This window comes from Canis aureus, chromosome 16, assembly GCF_053574225.1.
Source record: "Canis aureus isolate CA01 chromosome 16, VMU_Caureus_v.1.0, whole genome shotgun sequence".
NCBI lineage: Eukaryota > Metazoa > Chordata > Mammalia > Carnivora > Canidae > Canis > Canis aureus.
This window is the reverse complement of record NC_135626.1, coordinates 62,262,001-62,280,398: the sequence shown is the minus strand read 5'-3', so window position 1 is coordinate 62,280,398 and position 18,398 is coordinate 62,262,001. Positions and strand designations below refer to the sequence as shown.

At 53.6% G+C, this 18,398-nt stretch overlaps 1 protein-coding gene across 4 annotated transcripts in view; it reads right to left on the bottom strand.

Annotated features, from left to right (window-relative positions):
• RPTOR (regulatory associated protein of MTOR complex 1) overlaps positions 1-18,398 on the bottom strand; it is a 333,774-nt gene that overhangs the window by 122,925 nt on the left and 192,451 nt on the right. For 3 of the 4 annotated variants that reach the window (XM_077854547.1, XM_077854548.1, XM_077854545.1), the window contains exon 7: positions 13,328-13,387. The exons of the other annotated variant lie outside the window; for it this stretch is intronic. In XM_077854547.1, the coding sequence (XP_077710673.1) occupies positions 13,328-13,387 (60 nt within the window). The remainder of the gene's footprint in view (positions 1-13,327; positions 13,388-18,398) is intronic. 4 annotated transcript variants of the gene reach the window in all.

Genomic DNA, 18,398 nt, shown 5'->3' with positions numbered 1-18,398 from the left:
CTTTTAATGTAAAGTTAAATGGCAGTAAATTGTCAAACTTAGTTTCTGAACGAGAGGAGGAAGGTGAGATGTATGTATCAGCAACTTCTCTAGCAAGGGGACTGGTCATAGGCAAGCCCAGCACGGCATCAGCCAAAGGCAGAACAGGGACTTGGGTCTGCACACGGAAAGGGATGATCCCAGGAGCACGAGGACAACCTACAGTTGGACAATTAGGGACCAATGTGCCAAGGGCCCCAGTAAACAATGGAGGCTTTCAGACTTGTAAAACCTCTCCCGGTAAGAAACGCATTTTGCACGGTGACCTAATATACACATGCATGACCACATGTAAGTATACGTATTCAGATAACAGAAGTAAAGAATACTCATGTTACTAGGAAAACAATATTTTCTTTTTTCTTTTTTTTTAATGGAGGCTGTGGCTTGCCAAACTGATTTCACAGCCACTAATAAACCATGACCCGCAGTTTAAAAACAGAGACTTAAATGACGCTCTTGTTAATTTCTCCAGGAGGCTATCAGCTCGAGGTTATCAAAATGATTGGATGGTGAACATAGCTCCCCAGGGCTGTTAGAGTTTAGAAAACCACACAATTCTACCTCTAAATAGCTGGCTGATTTTTATTTTCAAACCCACACAGGCAGCTTGTTTTCTAATGATTTTTAAAACTCTGTACTAAGTCTTTAAATCAAATAGTTTATGTGTGCAGCGCTGCTACCCTCGGCCCCTTTCGTTCTGCATTTAATAGCTCCCACAGATTAGGAACCTGCTAATCTTTACTTGGGAAGCAAATGGCATCAAAGAAAAATGAATTTTAAAATTCTGAAGGAAAAGGAGTGATGATTTCCACAGCTCAGTGGTGAGCAGGAGTTAATACGCACTGTAGATAATCTACCTTTTACTGAATTTATTACAGAATGATAAGCTACTGCTCATCCCTAGAGCCAGCCAACAACTCGAAGGACTGGGACGAGTCCCTCTGGAGGCTGCAGACAAGAATCAAAGGCAGACATGGGATCCAAGAGAGGAAAGGAACAGGATCCCATTTGCTTATTCAACATGTTCGTGACACAATGAAAACAGATTGTTTTTATTAAACAGCACAGGTTCCAAAACTCTTAAGAAATAAATCTGAGCCTGAGTTTATTTTTGAAGCGTTTCTGAAAAAAGCTGATTTTCTTTGGACTTCCTAGTGTCAAGACTCATCTTCAGATAGACCCTTTCCTGAGAGCTACCGTTACAGGGCCACGTGGGACCAGTCTCCAAGCAGAAATCTCTGGGAAGCTGCTAAAAAGCCTGTCATGCTTGGGAAAGTCAGCTTCTAAGATGAGGGGAAGGGCAGGTGGCTGGTGGCTCCATTGGTTAAGCATCTGCCTTGGCCTCAGGTCACGATCCCAGGTCCTAGGATTGAGTCCCATGTGGGGCTCCCTGCTTGGCAGGAGTCTGCTTCTCCCTCTGGCCCCCCACCCCCTGCTCATACTCGCTCTCTCAAATAAATAAAATAAAATAAAAAATAAAAAAAATAAAAAAAATAAAAAAATAAAATAAAATCTTTAAAAATACCTAAACAAAATGAGGGGAAGGGACAGAATCCAGATGAATCCCAGGAAACATTCGCCTCTGATCCAGACGAAATCCTAGGGAATATTCCCCTGATTCAGATGACTCTGGGGAGCATTAACCCCCTGATCCAGATGAACATTCCGCCCTGCCACCCCCATCCAGATAAATCTGTGGAAGCATTTCCCCCTTGATGCATTCAGCTACTTTTTGGTTGTCTCTCCAGATGTCTCTTCTGGAATATGCTGAGGCGCCCTCGCCAGTGAGCTTCTTTGTAAAAACCTGGTCTACAGAAGGTAGAGAGAGAGAGGCAGGTGGGTGAGCAGGGAGTGGAGGGCCAGACCCTGCCTCCTCGGCAGTAAACTCGAATGTAATGCTTCTAACAGAGATGGCCACCAGCCTCCCCTGGTGGCTCCGGAGCTGATGAGCATCTTTCCAGTCTCTGTGGGGATGAAAACGACAAGGTCGCTCCAAGCCTGTGCTGAGCAGGACTACTGGTAGCCGTGCTTACATTCTGTCTCTTCCTGTGAATTTATCAAAATATTACAAAAACAACAGTTTCCCAATACAGTCAGACTGTGTTTGTTCTTGATCTTCTAGGCTGGTTTTCCTGGCAGAGGTGCACTGAACAGATGTCAGCTCCAGCTCCTCCTCCTCCTCCCAGGTACCTGGTGGCCTGGCTGAGACCAGTCGTTCCTTCTACACCACAGACGTCCCCTCATTTCGTTTTGTCCGTGTCTAATCTGCCCTTGGAGACCAGACACCCTGATGCATAAAAGTCATGCCCATCTCCCTCAGAAGACCTTTCTTTGTACGTCCCCAACCATAATTAACCTTTCCTGCCTCTGAGACATCTGCGCCTGGATCTGCAGAATATCAAGTGATTCTTCAACATTACACACAGCAGCACAGAGATAAGGGGATGGGACTGGACAGACCCGGGTATGAGTCCCCAGGCTCTGCCACTCATAGCTGTGTGACTTCAGGCATGTTACTTAACCTCCCTGAGCCTTAATCACCTTACGTATACTGCCTAACTCCACGGGGAGATAGGAAAGTGGGATGAATTAACACCAAACAGGTTAGCACAGAACCTGGAACATACATAGTAGGGGCCCAGGAAATACAGCTGTTCCTCCTTATTTATTACAAAACCCCCAAAATTTTAAGGTAAATTAAACCCCAAATGCTGGAATTGCCCCAGTAACCTGAACTCTTAAGATTAATAGAAAAGATGCGACAATTTTATGAGCAATCTAGGTTACGTGTCGCACATTTTCACGTGTGCAGCTAAGAAGCTGGTCACACATCTGAGAAGCACCGACATGCCAAGTACACAAGGAACTCAGCAGCTCAACGGGAAGATGACAACCCAGACAGAACAGGCCCTCTCCGTTCTGAACGACTGTCCGCCCATAGGCGTCCACTGACCACCCACTATGCACTGGCCTTGCTATCCGGGCCCTCAGCTCTGACGGAGGGGCTTGCGGGCTAGTGAGCACAGGCCATTCTTGTTAACGATTCCACGGATACGACCCTGAGCCCTGCTGCTGGATGGTAAGCTCCGGGGACGCCCGCCAGTGCACTCCTACTATCCATATCCTTCCCGTCAGCATCCCATAGCACCTGAGGTGTCTGTGCAGCTGGCACTCAAACACCTATTGATGGACGGCATGGAGCAGCAGGTATTTCCCTGTGGCCTTGCTGTGGCCCAGGAACTGAAATTGGAACAATCCGGCTCCATCTCTGAAGCAGGTACTGACAAAGATACCTCGTGCCTCAGTTTCCCGTTCGGTGCAGTGATCTGAGTCAGACTCTGAGAAGTGGCTGTGAGCCCATGAAGTGCTCCCAGGGCAGCTGTCCTTGTTCTAGAGACTAGAGACTGAACCCCCTTCCTGAGCCTAGAGCATCAGGTGCACCTCTCGAGGCTGGCATACGCGGGTCAGAGAGGGCAGTGTGATGCAGCCACCAGGCCGCGTGGGGCCAGTGGATTCGGAGCTGATGTGGGCTCTGCCATTTGGGAGTGACTCTGGGCACGTCCTTCTTTCTTGGTGTCCAGAGTTTGACTCCCTAGACTGCTGTGTGGACCAGAGCAGCTGATACCTATCAGGGCCACCTGAGGGCCAGGTATTACAAGGCTTGCGGGGTCTCACTGACCCCAAGTGGGCTGGCTGTGCAGACACAAGTGGCCACACGGTGCCTGGTCCTGTGTCAGGCAAAACTGTGACTGTCCTCTGTCTGATGGTATAGTGCCAGTGGCCACGAGGCAGGAGAGGGGGTGCCGTTGCAGAGTGGAGTCTCAGGGGGCTGCCTCTGGGAGAAAGGCTAAAGGGAGGAGCAGGTGAACAAAGGAGGGGAGAGTGCCTGCGTGGACGTGTGCAGAAACGGCCCGTGGCACCGGCTGGGCCTGAGCCCACCGCCTGTCCTCCTGTGCTGCGCATCGCCTGGCTTCCCCCTGGCACCACGCCTACCCTCAGCTAAGGAGAGCTGCCTGCAGGGCCGACTGCGGCCCGGATCTCCGCTCGCAAGGGCATCCATTAGAGACTGGCAGACACACATTTTCTTTAGGACACAGGAGGGCACCAGGGCACCAGGCGGTGAAGACAGGAAATCGGCACCGCAGACCTTCAAGGCACCACGCTGTTTTGTTTGTCTGGATGACAAAGGCCAGGATGCTGGCGCCACAGTGAAGGAAATGGAAGCCCTGTGTGTGGTATGCAGGCGCCCCAGGGAGGCCTGGAAAGCTGCTCCCACTGCCGCTCCCCCGCGTGGCGGCTCAGCACAATCTCATCTCAGGGCCCGGCCTCCATCAGGCCAGTCACAACTGAGAGGGAGGCCGTGATGCGGTGTGTCCAGCACACGGGGGACCCAGCGCCCCGTTCTCCCGACCCCAGGGGATCTGAGGACGAGGCCCCCGGGCAGCCCTCCGGGCGCAGCTGACTCACGACGCCCCGGCGGGCACCCGGATCCGCGGCTCTCTACTTCGCAGCAGCCCTGCGCTTCCGCCACTTACTCACACTCTCCGCCGCGCCGTCGTGCGGTCTCCAGGGGCTCTCGTTCCCACTCCGTCTCTAAATTAGCTTCCAGTGAGTCATTACTCATCCTCGCCGTGACTGGCAGGCGGTCATGAATTACTGATTTTTCACCTTCAACCAGCCGATACAATATATTTATGTTGGAGAGAAAGGTACTTTTTGAATGAAGACTGGTATCTTTTGATAGCTTTCCTTTCAAACCTAACACATTTGTAAGATTCCGACCTGACAGCAGAGTAAATTCTAATCACAGCTACTGAGCCTGTGTGGCAGGCGTGGGTGGCCGCAGGCCCTTACGCCCCTGCGGCCCCCGGAGGACGCTGGTCTGCGTCCTGGTAGCACATGCTGTGGGCGAGGGTGACGGCGTGGGTCAGCTGCCTGCCAAAGCCCTGCTCCCACTCACCCTTGTCCTGAGACAAAAGACCGGCCCACCCTGCGCCTCAGTTGCCCCATCGTTAGAGTGTGGATAATGGCAGGGCTTCCTTTAGAGTTTTCTAGCGAGGACCACATGAGTTAATACGTGGAGAACCCTTAACACAGCACCTGGCACCCAGCAGGTGCTCCATAAACGTTACCTACTGTTCTTTTTTCTGATTCTTAACCAGGATCATGGGTTGCCTCAAGTTTGCAAGCAACAGCTCATGCCCTCCTCTGCTCTCCCCAGGGCACAGCTGAGACCGGAGCTCTGACACATGGAGACCTCAGCTAAGTTAACCAAACACTCAAACTGTTCAAAGCAAAGCCAACAACCCCCACCCCCAACCCAGCCTCTCCCAGCTTCCGCTTCAGCCCGGCACCCCGGGCCCAGTGGTGGCCGTGCCGCCACAAGCGTTGGAGGGAGCAGGGCCCAGCGACTCACTTTATCCCAGACACAGGGCTGTTAGCTCCTTAAAATATGCTGTTGACACAATAGATGTTAATTATGAATAATTTTTGGTACACTGTGCGCCTCCAGTGATCAGAATGCTAACGAACAGCCTCGTGCAAGAGGCTCCCCGTCTCCCCGATTCCCTAGTGCTTTCTGAGCGCCCTAATATTTCTAGCGCTGTTTAAGCGTTTCATTACTTTGTTTCAGGGCTGAAAAATGTCCCTTAATTTCCAAGCACGGATCTTATTGCCACTCTCTCCGAGGACTCCGAATATAAATATGTGCCGCAGCAGCAACATGCTTATTCATCAGGCTGCTGGGTTCGCTTAGATAATTAGAAATTGGGGGTGCTCAAGGAAGGCTCGCTCTAATTTACTTCCCGACGCAGCAGCTTAATTAGAAAACAAATTCCTTCCCCAGCTTTAAAGATTGCGAAGTAATTATAAGACCTACACACCGCCCATATCTTCTCTCTGGTCTTGTGTTGAGACTGCAAACGACACATGTTTTGCACATCTGACAAAAGGTGGCAGAAGCTGGGAAGGGGTTAACACTCGCTATCCTGGGGAAGCTTATGCTGAGCAGTCGCATGGTGGCAGCTGCTGGAAACAAACCACATTTATTATGGAATTACCACGTAGCAATTTGAAGTACGAAACCTTTCCATCAATCTCTCCAGTGAAGGCAAAGAGGCCCATGACGCGAATCAGGCTGGGCTCTGACTGGCGGCAACCAGGGAAGGAACGACCCCGACCCCATCGCCCGCCACCCGCCTTTCTGACGGTGGCGGGCAAGGCCAGTCTCCCAGGTGGGGCGTGGGCCCCCTCCAGCCCCCACACCTGCCGCTCCTGGTCCTGAGGCTGTCCCTGGCTCCAGGCTGTCCAGCTGCAGGCCAGGAAGGGGCCTCAGCTCACTCAGAGCTGCACAGGGAGGAAGGACAGCTTCCAGGGAGCAGCAGGTGAGGGTGTGTGGGCGTGGGATGGGGCCTGCCAGCTTGGTCCCTTCACGCCACGCAGGGCCACTCGCCAGACCTGTGCCAGGACGATCCTTCATACACAGAGCAAGCAGGGGGCACAGGTGCACATCGTTCTTATTTTCTGCAGGTCGTTAAATTAAGGGAAGAAAACCCAATAACCCAAGCCTGTATTCTCCATTTCACTCTGCATTAAGACTTGTCTCTCTTGTCAGATGGCTACAGTGACCAGAGTCACTGTCAACGTAGAGGTGACAGAGAGGTTCTCAGCGTACAAGAACCACCGCGTGGTGAGGAGAAACCAGAGAATAAAACTATGCAAAACGAAGGGCTCCGAATCTTTAAAAAGCTACCAAAACTGTTAACGTCAAGTTCCAGCTCACCTAAGTTGGTGTAGGGCCAGGAACCGCCGACATGCACCATGTCTGCGCAGCTCCCACCCTGCAGGTAGCACACACATGCTGCCTTCCGTGCTTCCTTGCCAGGGGGGCTTCCTCCCTCCTCCCCCAGCATTCTACGGGGATTACGATTCTGTTCAGAAGGAAATGCTAAGGAATAAATGAAACAGGGCCAAGGAACTGAGCAAAAGAGCCAATTCCTGTTTGGTCTTATAACTGTAACTAAAAATAAGAGTTATCCTGCCCATTAACCTGGACCCATGACCAGGGCACCCAACGAGCTGCACGGGACGCCCACCTAAGGGCCTCAGTGTGGCAGGCGGTGGCCACATGCGTCCCACACGGGAGACACAGGGACGGGGCAGGTCAGCTTTAATGCAGATGTGACCCCAGAGCCCAGAGTCCATGGCTCTCGGAAAGGACAGCGGTCACAGGAAGTGGGGACATATAGGAGCACCACCCAGAAGGCCACCTGGCTCTCCCAGGTATCACCCGGCAACCACCCCATCAGCTTCCTCAATATTGTATAACTGTTTTATGAAAACGTCCCAAACTATTAAAAATTTATATATTTTGAAATATTCTGTGGCTTCTCCAAACATAAGCTACTTACAAATTCAAAAAACCAAAACACTCACGGTCCCACCTGAGGCAGAGGCGAAGGGGAATGCTGAGGGGGGTGGACGTGTGTTTCGAGGTGCTGCTTGGAAGCCCCCAGCCCCCAAGACAGTCTGGGGGGGTGGGACATGGCTCCTGAAACAGGAAAGCCATCCGGCTGAACCTGAGCAAGGGGACGGGTGTCGACACTCCACACCCACCCAGAGTCTGAACAGTGACTCTCGACCAGCCAAACGATCCACACGAGCAGGAGCACTGAACTAACTACTCACGACTCCGTTTTAGGAAAGTTTTGAAAAATATGACCAAAAAACCCCATAATTCAAAGGCTTTCCACAAATCAGCTGTCCCCCCAGGAGTGTGGTATCTGCCTGCTTGGAGCACTGGAATAAAGGACCTGGGCGCAGGTCTTGCTTTCAGAGTGACCTCTGGGCTTCTATGTCGGGGAGGTGATGCTGCTCACCTATGGCACACTAGTGACAACGGCACACTGGTGACGGCACCGCCCTGGAACGTGACATGCAGAGGCTGGTGGGGATGCACACGGGAGCCTGGCTGGGCCGGGGCTTCCACACGAGCAGACCGGCCAGATGCCTGCAGTGCCTCTCGCACACATGGCCTGCGTCTGCGTGGGAGAGGGGGCCCCAGGCTGTGCCACATTCAGCAATGCTCATCATCCGGCCCTCTACAGCCTGGGCAACGTCTCCTGTGCGGTTTCATGTCCTGATGGAAGGATTTCACCTTATACTTCAATTAAAATACAACACAACACAAAAGCCCAATCTGCAGTGTGGACTGTGGATTTAGCTGCAGGACCAGGGATGACATCACTGTCCGTCCTAAAGGCTCGGGGGCGGGGGGCAGGCAAATGCACTCTGGCCACCAAAGCACCACTGGGGTCTTGATGAGACCCTCAGCACCTCACAGGCGAGTTCCAGGCCGAGTGTGCACAATGGGTGGGGCACATGCAGAGGAAGGGCATCCAAATGGCTAACGGACACTGGCCGTGTCCCACAGGAGTGGCTGCTGGAGCACGGGGCCGACGCAGGAGAGAGCCTCGCAGGCCTCGGGTGCCGGCTGGCAGTGGCATAAACCACTCACCGTGCCGTGCCCCTCACGTCACCTGTGCGGTTCTGAGCCACGGGACAGGTTGACCACAGGCATGATGTGTCACGTCAGCAGTGCCGGCAGGGCCCCAGGCCCAGTGCAGTGAGGGGAGGTGGCTGCGTACCCGGGAAGTGGGAGCCTGACAGCCACCAAGACCAAGAGTTGCCCAGGGGGATAAGAATCCAAAGAGATACTCTCTCCAGGAATGCTCTCCGAACACAGAAGCCACAGCAGCCTGGACGGCGCGACTTGACGGGCATGTGCCATGTCCCTGCCTCACCGGGCAGCCACACTCAAATCCACAAGCACTACTGGGGAAAGGTCTCAACATTAAAAAACACTCATCCTGCTGCCCCAGGGAAGGCGGTAAGGGGCTGGGTGCTGGAGGGGGTGCGCCCAGGGGTGCCGTGTCAGGCCGGGGCAGACAGGGGTGAGGGAGCGTGGGGCCAGGACTCGGGCTGCGGCCGACCACCCAGCTCCGTCTTCCCCCTCCGTCTGCACCCAGGAAGCACTGTGAAGGTGCTGCTGTCCATGCCCAAGCTCCCCGCGTCCAACCAACCGCGCAGCACCCCTGGGTGCAGGAGGGAGGTGAGAAGACGGGGCACGTAGGCCTGCGGAAGCTACTGTGTGCACCCACGCCCTCAGCGCCGGCCAGACGTAAACCTGTGTCTGTGGGAAGGACAGTGGCTGTTGCAAACTCCGACGTCACGAGTTAGGGAAAGAACGCCTGATGAAAAATACTAATGTCTTAACGTACAAGGATGTTTACTTCTATTTTCGATCCTCATTAACCAGTCTTCATAATGCGGGTGTAGCCTGCTCCCCAAACAACAGGCACCCCAGTTTCCTCCCACCCCGGCCTCTCCAGCCGGGCCGCTCCCGCTGGGCCTTCCCCGAGTCTTCCGACCTACCTTCCCTCGCACGGTTTCTTGCTTCCCCCTGTTATGTATTAATTTTGTTTTCTGTGCTGTCGTATAGTCAACTGGCTTCTCTGGGTGTGTGGTTCTGTGACGTCAGCACGTGCAGATGTGCATGGTCACCCCCCACCAGGATACTGAACATCCTTTCACCCCACATTCCCTCGTACTCCTAACCCTACAACCAGAGCCCTGTTCTCTGACCCAATAGCTGCGTCTGCTCCAGGATGTCACATGATGCAATCACAGCGGGTGTCTACCCTGGAGCCGCCGTCTGTCCTTCCATGTGGTGCTTCTGGGGCCACTCATTCACGTGGTCATGTAGCAAACATCCCCCCGTTTCCTGCTGGCTGGGCCCCACTAGGCCATGCACATTTTGCACCTTCATTCACCCCAAGGACATTCTGGTTACCCCACTGTTAGGTGGTGATGACCAAACCTACACCAACAACGTTCACGCATGGCGTCTTGCGTGGAGCGTCTCATTCCTGCAGGATGAGCGCCTGGGAGCGGGACCATGGTCTGGGGGCGTGCCCTTTTGTGGCATGGTCACCCCGCTCGCCACGGCAGCAAGGCCGGTGGGAGTAGTGGGCACCCCCCCTCGCCCGCACGGTGTCGTCAGCCTTCTGTTTCATTAACCCACTCCCGGCTGTGGCGAGCTTTCTTGTGCCGGCTTTCATTTGCATTTCCTCGGTGGTTAATGACTCTGAGCATCTTTCCACGGGCTTATTGGCCATCCTTAAATTCTCTTTGGTAAAGTGTCTTCAGACAGTAGGTCTTTTGTCCATTTTTGAATCTGTTTTTTTTTTTTTTTAATTTTTGTTTTGAGGTATCTTTATATACTCTGGATACGAGTCCTCTGTCAGCTGTGTGGTTTGCAAATATTTTCCCCAAGCCCGTGGCTTGTCTCCTCACTGTCTGAGCAGTGCTTTTCAGAGAGTAAACATTTTAAATTTTGATGAAGTCCAATTTCACAATTTTTTTCTTCTGTGGGTTGTGCTTAGGGAGTCAAGCTGCTGTGCACATTTTACAACTGAGAGAGGGACAGGACGGGAGTGGTTGTCCTGACACAGTCTGGGTACGGGGCAGCCTGCCTGTAGGAGGAACAGACTCCCTGGAGGCCCGGCTGCCCCGCTGGCCCTGCCACAGAGTGCAAGATGCCACCAGGAAGCACAACTGAACGGAATGCCACGTTCCTCTCCAGTGAAATCAGGAGGTTTAACTAAATAACTTTAAAAATACGTATTTTTCATTTATGTGAGCTTTAATAGCTCTTTTTCCTCTGGAGAACTCAGAACATGTGGTACTGTTGCTCCCGCGTGGCTCAATGAACACGAGCTGAGTTCAGCTGGGGGCGGCCACAACCCTGCTAGGGGACTGGGGGTGCACAGGGCAGCAGGCACCCGGCCCCCCCGGGTGGAGAACAAGCGGGATGCCACCCAGCACACAGACGCTGGGTTCACGCCCTGCCCGATGGGGGAGGCCACACAAGTCTGCCCCATTTGCAGGCAGGCGGGAGGTACAACATCAAGACAGCATAAAGCAAGGCCTCTCCGGACAGGCCACCAGGGTGACCTCCCTGTGGTAAGACGTACCTCTGCCACAGTCTCACTGGGTAAGGCTGGAGAACTGGTCTGGATGCAGCAATGGGAGTACAGGTAACGGAGGGAAACAGGTAACGCGACCGGCACGCTGCACTCCTGAGCCGCCTCTGTGATCTCTGTGATTCCGACGAGGAACCCACATAAGCCGATAGGTTGACCAGACCTCAACTTCTCTAATTTTTAGAAGTTTTTTTCCACGTGATGTTTCTCAAGGCTTATGCTTCTTGCTTAGCATTTGTAAATGGTTTTTGGGGTCATGGCCCCGGGAGGGGAAACTGGCTTAGAATTTGGAGGAGCAGCGGGGGTGAACCGGGGCGCCCGAGCGCACAGGCCACTGCAGAGTGGAGTGAGCCTGCCAGGGACGTGGGCGATAGGGGAGCACTTCAATGCCCGTGTGACCCAGCCCGTGTGTGCTACAACGCGGTGCCCCTCTGCTTCCTGACCATGAGAGGGGCACAGCGGGCAGGGACCGCACGGGGGGCAGGGAGAGGGGACGCGCCAAGCAGGCCTGCGCACCATCACGACAGCTGCTCATCACGGTCTGAGAAGCAGCGGGGCGGGGGCCAGCCGCTGGGTGCTGCACTCCACTGCACCTACAGAGGAAGGCAGACGGCAGGCTGGCCGCCACCTCTGCAGGAGACCCCTGCCAACTGACGACACCCGTCTGCAGTCCCTGCTTCTGGCCACTGCAGCTTCCCCTGACCGACGGAACACGGCTGGCTCCCCTGCCTGCAGCCTCAGCTTGGGTCTCCCGCTCTGGTGATGCCAGCTCGCCTGCCTCACCTGTCGGTGCACCCCATCCCTGCAGCCCTGCCCTGGCCGTTCTAGCAGAGGCTTCCACGTCGCCGTCAGCCGGGTGCCGGTTTTGTGATAACCTGGACCTACTTGCGAGCAGAGGAACTGCCAACCCTCTCCACCCACCCCGCCAGCGCCGACCCTGCCACCATAACCCATCCCGCTCATGAACAAGAGTACTGTGATGTAGACCAGACTCATGGTCTCATGATTTCCTTAGATGCGGACTCAAACCCTGCATGGAATAATTACACTCAGTGAATTGTATTGTTTGTAGGGGCTGTGGTTATAGTCTCTTGGTTCTTTATTTTACAGGCATCCCATGTGTCTATATTCTTTTTTTTTTTCCCATGTGTCTATATTCTTGTAGAAAAATTTAAAAGATGGAAGGAAACCCAAGTCCGTTAACCCAGCCCCGCCCCCTGTGCTCACCCACTCAGATCGAACGACAGACCCACCGTTCCGTGCCTGTGTCACCCGTACTCACACAAAGCCGTGTACGGTTGTACAACTACCCGTCGCAGCCTCCCACATGCACTCGTCTTTTCCCACCAACAGCACGTCGGGCAGACTGTCCTGCGCCAGCTGAGGTGGAGCTGCCCCAGAGTGCACAGTCCCTAGCAGGACCCATCCCCTCCTGCCCGCGATGGGACGCTTAGGCGTAATGTTCTTGCCTATTTCCCTGCCACAGAGACAAGGAGTTTTCCAGGAGAGAAACTGAGAAGTGTATTTGCTTTTCTTACCTGATTTAATTAAACTCAGGCCTCAGCTATTCTCACTCATGATTCTGTGTATGAAGACTTAGAAAACTAGTATCTTGTATGTTAATTCTAGAAGAAATGGTTTAGGAACAACTACCAGATGAACCGGGATGAGTCAAGGCAAGTCGCATGAAGACATGCACACGCACACGCACGCACGCACACCTAGCAGGCAGGTCAAGTCTGGAGCTACAGAGGCGTTGGAACCCAGGGAGAGCCACAACTTGAGGCAGCCGGGCCGTCCATCCACCTGGAAGGACGAGGCGATGCCACACAGCACTGCTAGACTGGACCTCGGCATCTGCCCCGACAAGGAACACAGACAGGGGGGTGGAGCAGGGGAGCCTGCAGAATCTTACAGAGGGGGCCGGGGGAACCGGGTGGGCGTGAGGCCACGGCCCGGCTACGGCAGACCTCCGGGGAAAGCCCAACGCTTTGCTTCGGCTTTGTGTCAGGAGCGTTCAACAATGTTGAATGAAAGTATTCACCATTTATTCAAGTTCTTTTAATGTGGCCGCACATGGGGCCATGTCCTACGCTGATCACCGGTGCAGGGGTCACAACACAGCCTCTGCCAGAGATGGAAGGTGCACGCTCACACATAAGAGAACTGTCCCCGCGCTGACCGGAAGTGCCCCCAAGAACCCCCCTCAGGCCCCGAGAGCACAGCTTAAAAATCTTACTTACTTTTCTATCAAATCCAGTGTGACCCCAGGCACCAGACTAACGCATTTCTGCATGCAGAACCTGCCGGGAAAGGAGAGAGAGTGAGTCACGCTGAGGGGACGTTTAACAGGAAACACAACAGTCCCCCAGGGACATGAGGGCATCTAGGCAGGGGTGGGGGTTGTCGTGCTGAAAATGCAAACCCAGATTTTCCTAATCCTGGCACCTCCCAGATTTATGAAGAACACCTGACTGCCAGCCTGTCAGCGGAAGGAGAGAAACCTGACACAGGGTCCCTGGGGAGGGGCGCAGGGGAGACAGGAAAGGAAGCGTCCGCCCAAACACTGCACACACTGGCTTCTCTTCCCCTTTTTCCTTTCTTAAGAAAGCAAGCTGGGGGGCACCCGGGTGACTCAGTGGTTGAGCGCCTGCCTTTGGCCCAGGGCGTGACCCCGGGGTCCTGGGATCAAGTCCTGCATCGGGCTCCCGCAGGAAGCCTGCTTCTCCCTCTGCCTGTGTCTCTGCCTCTCTCTGTGTCTCATGAATAAATAAAATCTTCAAAAAAAAAAAGAAAGCAAGCTGGAGGGAATGTCAGCAGGACAAGTATGAATGACCTCCGGGCACACACAAAAAGCGGGGGAGGGGGTGGGGGTGGAGGGGGAGACCCAGAAATGTGAATTCAATGGTATCGCTCGGAGATCACGAGATCACACAGCTGACCCGTGCACCGAGCCGGGGGCTCCCGCAGCTGCCCGGCCAGACAGCAGGCACTGACCAGGGGGCAGGGAGCCGGCCCTCCTACGCCCTGTCCCGGCTGCTCGCACACAGCAGGGCAGATGCAACAGCAACACTGAGGAAAAAGGCAACGTAGAGCTTCTGGGGGCCGGCATGTGAAGTGTGTTAATTCACCTGCTTCACAGATTAGGCTCCAATAACCCCTCCAACACGGAGCAGGCACAGGCAGGTATCACACCTATGAGGAGCACTTCTGTGCGTCACTACCCGGACATGGGGAGGGGACGATGGTTGGAGGAGGCCGGGGGCCTACGGCGGGGGACGGGTATGAGCACCAGGCTGCATTTGGGGAGGGGAGGGGAGGGGTGACACATGCGCAGTGGCCAGATAGGAAGGGTGACAGAGAGACCGGGAGGGATGTGGCCGTGAGGACACGTGGCTCCCAAGGGCGGCCTCCAGGGTGAGGATGGGGAGCTGGCTGCCGGGACCCCCCAGGCACCTGGCCGGCGCACTCACAGTGTCCGGGAGCCGGGCCTCACCCGCCACCCGCCTGCTGGCAGAGACGAAGTTATTCTCCTGGTTGTGGCCGCCGTCACAGGTGCTCTCTTGTTCCCCGAGCAGGAGAAACAGAACGGCGGTCACACCTGCCTGATGGAGGCAGCCCCTCTCCCACAGGCACACAGCTCGATGCCTCCACGCTCCTCCAGTCGATTCCATTGGAAGCAAATCCTGTTTCCCCCCTTCCATCCATGCCGCAGCACGTGCCGCTCCTCGGGCAGGTTCAGGTAAATCAGGATCTCTCAGGGGACACAAATGATCTCCAGGAAAGGCATTTTCCAGTCTGATTCTGGGTCCTGTGCAAACGGCGCCCCTTCGTCGTTCGTCTTACCTTACCTTACCTTAACCACTGGCACTGCTGGGTTCTGCTGACAGCAGGATAATTTGTATCAGACTGGTCTTTTTATCAATAATAATAATAATCAGCTCTGGACAAAATACACAAAACCATCAGGTAAAAGCACCGACAAGCAAACAGGAACATAGGCAGGAACGGAAGGGATGTGACCCTTGACAGCACAGCTCGGGGCGACTCCACCCCTACCCACGGGCACACAGCGCACGGGGGCAATGAATGCTCCACTCACTGGAAGGCGGCCACCTCACCAGGTGACCCCTGCCCTGCACACGCAGGGGGCGAGGCTCCCGGGGGACCCACGGAGACAGTGCCCGGAAGGCTGCCCTGAGATACTCAATACCTGCTCCCGGCCAGACCCGCCACACAAGAGGGGCTCCCCCTACACCTGGCTTCCACTGACCTCCCAGGGAGTGGGGGATGGCGCCTCTGTGACGACTGCGCTCCAGGACTCGGAGCCACAGCCCAGCAGTCAGCGCAAAGCCCAAGGACACCAGCCCCGCCACCGAGGGACCACCCGATCGCTTAATCCACCTGCAAGCCCAAAGCCAGCCGCTCCCCAGGGTTTAACTGTCACACCCACAGTCTAAAACCAAGAGGTAACAAAACAGGAAAAACAGGAAAAACAGGTAACAAAACCAGATTCACGGCTGGCCAGATTTGGGAATTAGCAAATAGAGACTTTAAGAGGGTAATTTGATTATGTTTGAGAAATAAGCATTTTAATAAACCTACTGAAATATAAAGTTCTATTAAATAAGAAAATTAAAAACAGGGACAGCCTGCATTAAAAGAATCACAGTATGGTTCCAGGCGGATCAGCCACTGATAATCCACAAATATGACTCCAGCCAATCCTATCAATTCCCTCCGCACCAGAACTGACGAGCACGGGTTTCTTTTCCGCACTGTGCTTCCCTCCCCCTGCACGAGAGCGTCACGGGCCCAGGAGAGGCCAAGGAGCACGCAGAATCAGAGGTGGTGGACGGGGCCTCTGACGTCAGTGACCATGATGACAAACACAACCGTGGGACTATTCAGGGTGTGCTATGTGGCGCTGGCGCTCCCCAACAGGCACCTGATCCCCGCTGACCCCCCAGGCCAGGCTGTCTGGCCGGGCACTGTGGACACTGGGGCTGGACCATTCTCTGTCAGGGGGCGGCATCCTCCTCTCGGCCCACAGGATGCCAGCAGCACCCGACCCTGGCTGTCACGACCAAAGACGTCTCCCAGGATTGCTGAGTGTCCCCTTGGGGACAGAGTCACCGCCGCCAAGAGCCACAGCCCCAGGCCAAGCACCAGTACCTCACATCTTTCAAAAACAGTCTCTCTGCTCCCACACTTGCCTGCCCTGCCTACTCCTCTACAGAGCAAGCCTCTTAAGAGGTAATGTCAAGAGAAAGTGTGGAATTCAGTCACTGTGTCTGCCTGAAGCCGTCCAGAGGCCTCCAGCCACTCAGAATGACAGATAAAGTCCTCACCTTTAGGCCTACCGAGGAAGGCCCTGCAGGATCTGGCTCCTGACCACTCTGCCTGACTTTACATCCTCATGCTAACCCCAACTCACCCTGCTCCCTTCCCCAACACTTGCTGTTCCAACACACCAAGCACAGACCTGCCTCAGGGCCTTTGCACCTGCTGTTTCCACGGCCTGCAGTATCCTTGCCCCAGAAAACTGTTAAGATTTAAGCCTTTGTTTTACCTAGATTTCAACCTCATTTCTCATTCCCTGATGTTGAATTATGTAACTGTTTCTATATTGTCCTTACCGTGGAAGGTACGGGGGTGGGGGGGTGGGGGGTGGGAATAAAACGACTTCTCTCATCTTGTTGATCACTACAACCCCAGTGCCTAGGACGGTGCCTGCCACAGGTTCAGGTACCTAAGAAACACCTGTCAGTGATGACATTTTGATGGATTTCTAATATTTCCCCCATACTCTTCTTTTCCTGTCACATGTGAAAGCAAGTAGCTTTGAGATTTTATGAAGAACAAATTAATGTTTAAAAAACCCCAGCTCAGAGCAGCCCCGGTGGCTTAGCGGTTTGGCGCCACCTTCAGCCCAGGGTGTGATCCTGGAGACCCGAGATCGAGTCTCACATCGGGCTCCCTGCATTGAGCCTGCTTCTCCCTCTGCCTGTGTCTCTGCCTCTCTCTCTCTCTCTCTCTCTCTCTCTGTCTCTTAAAAAAACAAAACAAAAAAAACCCCAGCTCAGTAACCCAATGAAGTATCACGTGTAACTGCTCAATGCTGTTTCTCTGAATGGAAAGACGTTACGCATCTTTCTAACTAACAACATGTATTTACCGTAAAAAATTACAAGTACAGAACATTACAAGTGGAAATTACCCCAAATCCTAAGAAAACTGTTGCAAAACTTTGCATCATTCCGACAGATTTTCTTCTAGAATAAAAGGAAATCACCGCCCTTTATTAGGGCGGTGATTTCCTTTAGTAGTAGCATTAGTAGCACCCAATGGGATGGGCCATCCCCACTGGCCCCCCACCCCACTGCACACACATGGCCATTGTTCCCAGGGCCCACATTTGGGTTTTAATTTTTTCCATAAGAGATTACTGCCATATACGTCACAGCTATTTTTCTAAACATCCCCCCCCCAAATATTTTCGAACACTCAACAAAGTTGGGAGAATTTTACAGGAAAGGCCTGTGTCCCCCAACCTGGGTTCCACCATTAGCCTAGGACTACGTGGGCTTTATCAAGCCTCAGTCTCTCCCTCGATGAATCTGCTTTCCTTTGGGTGCAACTGAAGACCCTGTTCACTCCCCTCGAGATTCTTCAGCTCTCGCACCTACCTCGCAACACTGGCTTGTTGTTTTTGTCCTTGTGAAACCACACACACCTTCACATTCAGCAACTTCTGACAAAGGCACACACCTGCGCGACCCGGACTCCTACAGAGACACTCCCAACATCCCCGAGGGTGTCCTCTTGCCTTTCCCGGGCAAGTCCGGCTTCTTCCCATTCCCCCAGAGACAAAGTCCCTTGTGGTTCCTCCCCTGACTTACTGCTCTGTTCTAGAACTGCACAGAAGCAGAGTTGTCCAGTGTGTACTTTCTGACGGGTGTGGAATGACATATGTCATTTGAATTTCTTTGATTAGTTCTGAGGTTAAATGTCAGTTAATAATTTTTGAGTTCTTCATATTTTTCTTTCGCTGGTTGCCTGTTCACGTTCTTTGCCTTTATTTTTATACTGGGGTGCTCATCACCTTACAGATTTTTAAGAGTGTTTTACACATAAATAGAATCAACATTTTGTTACATGTTGCGCCATTTTTCACAACCTGTAACATTACAGTTGATCTAAAACCAACAAGGGTGCTGAACCCCCTCCATGCAGACAAAAAAACCACATGTAACTTGACTCCCCCAAAATGTAACGATTAATAGCCTATGGAAGCCTCACTGATGACAGTTA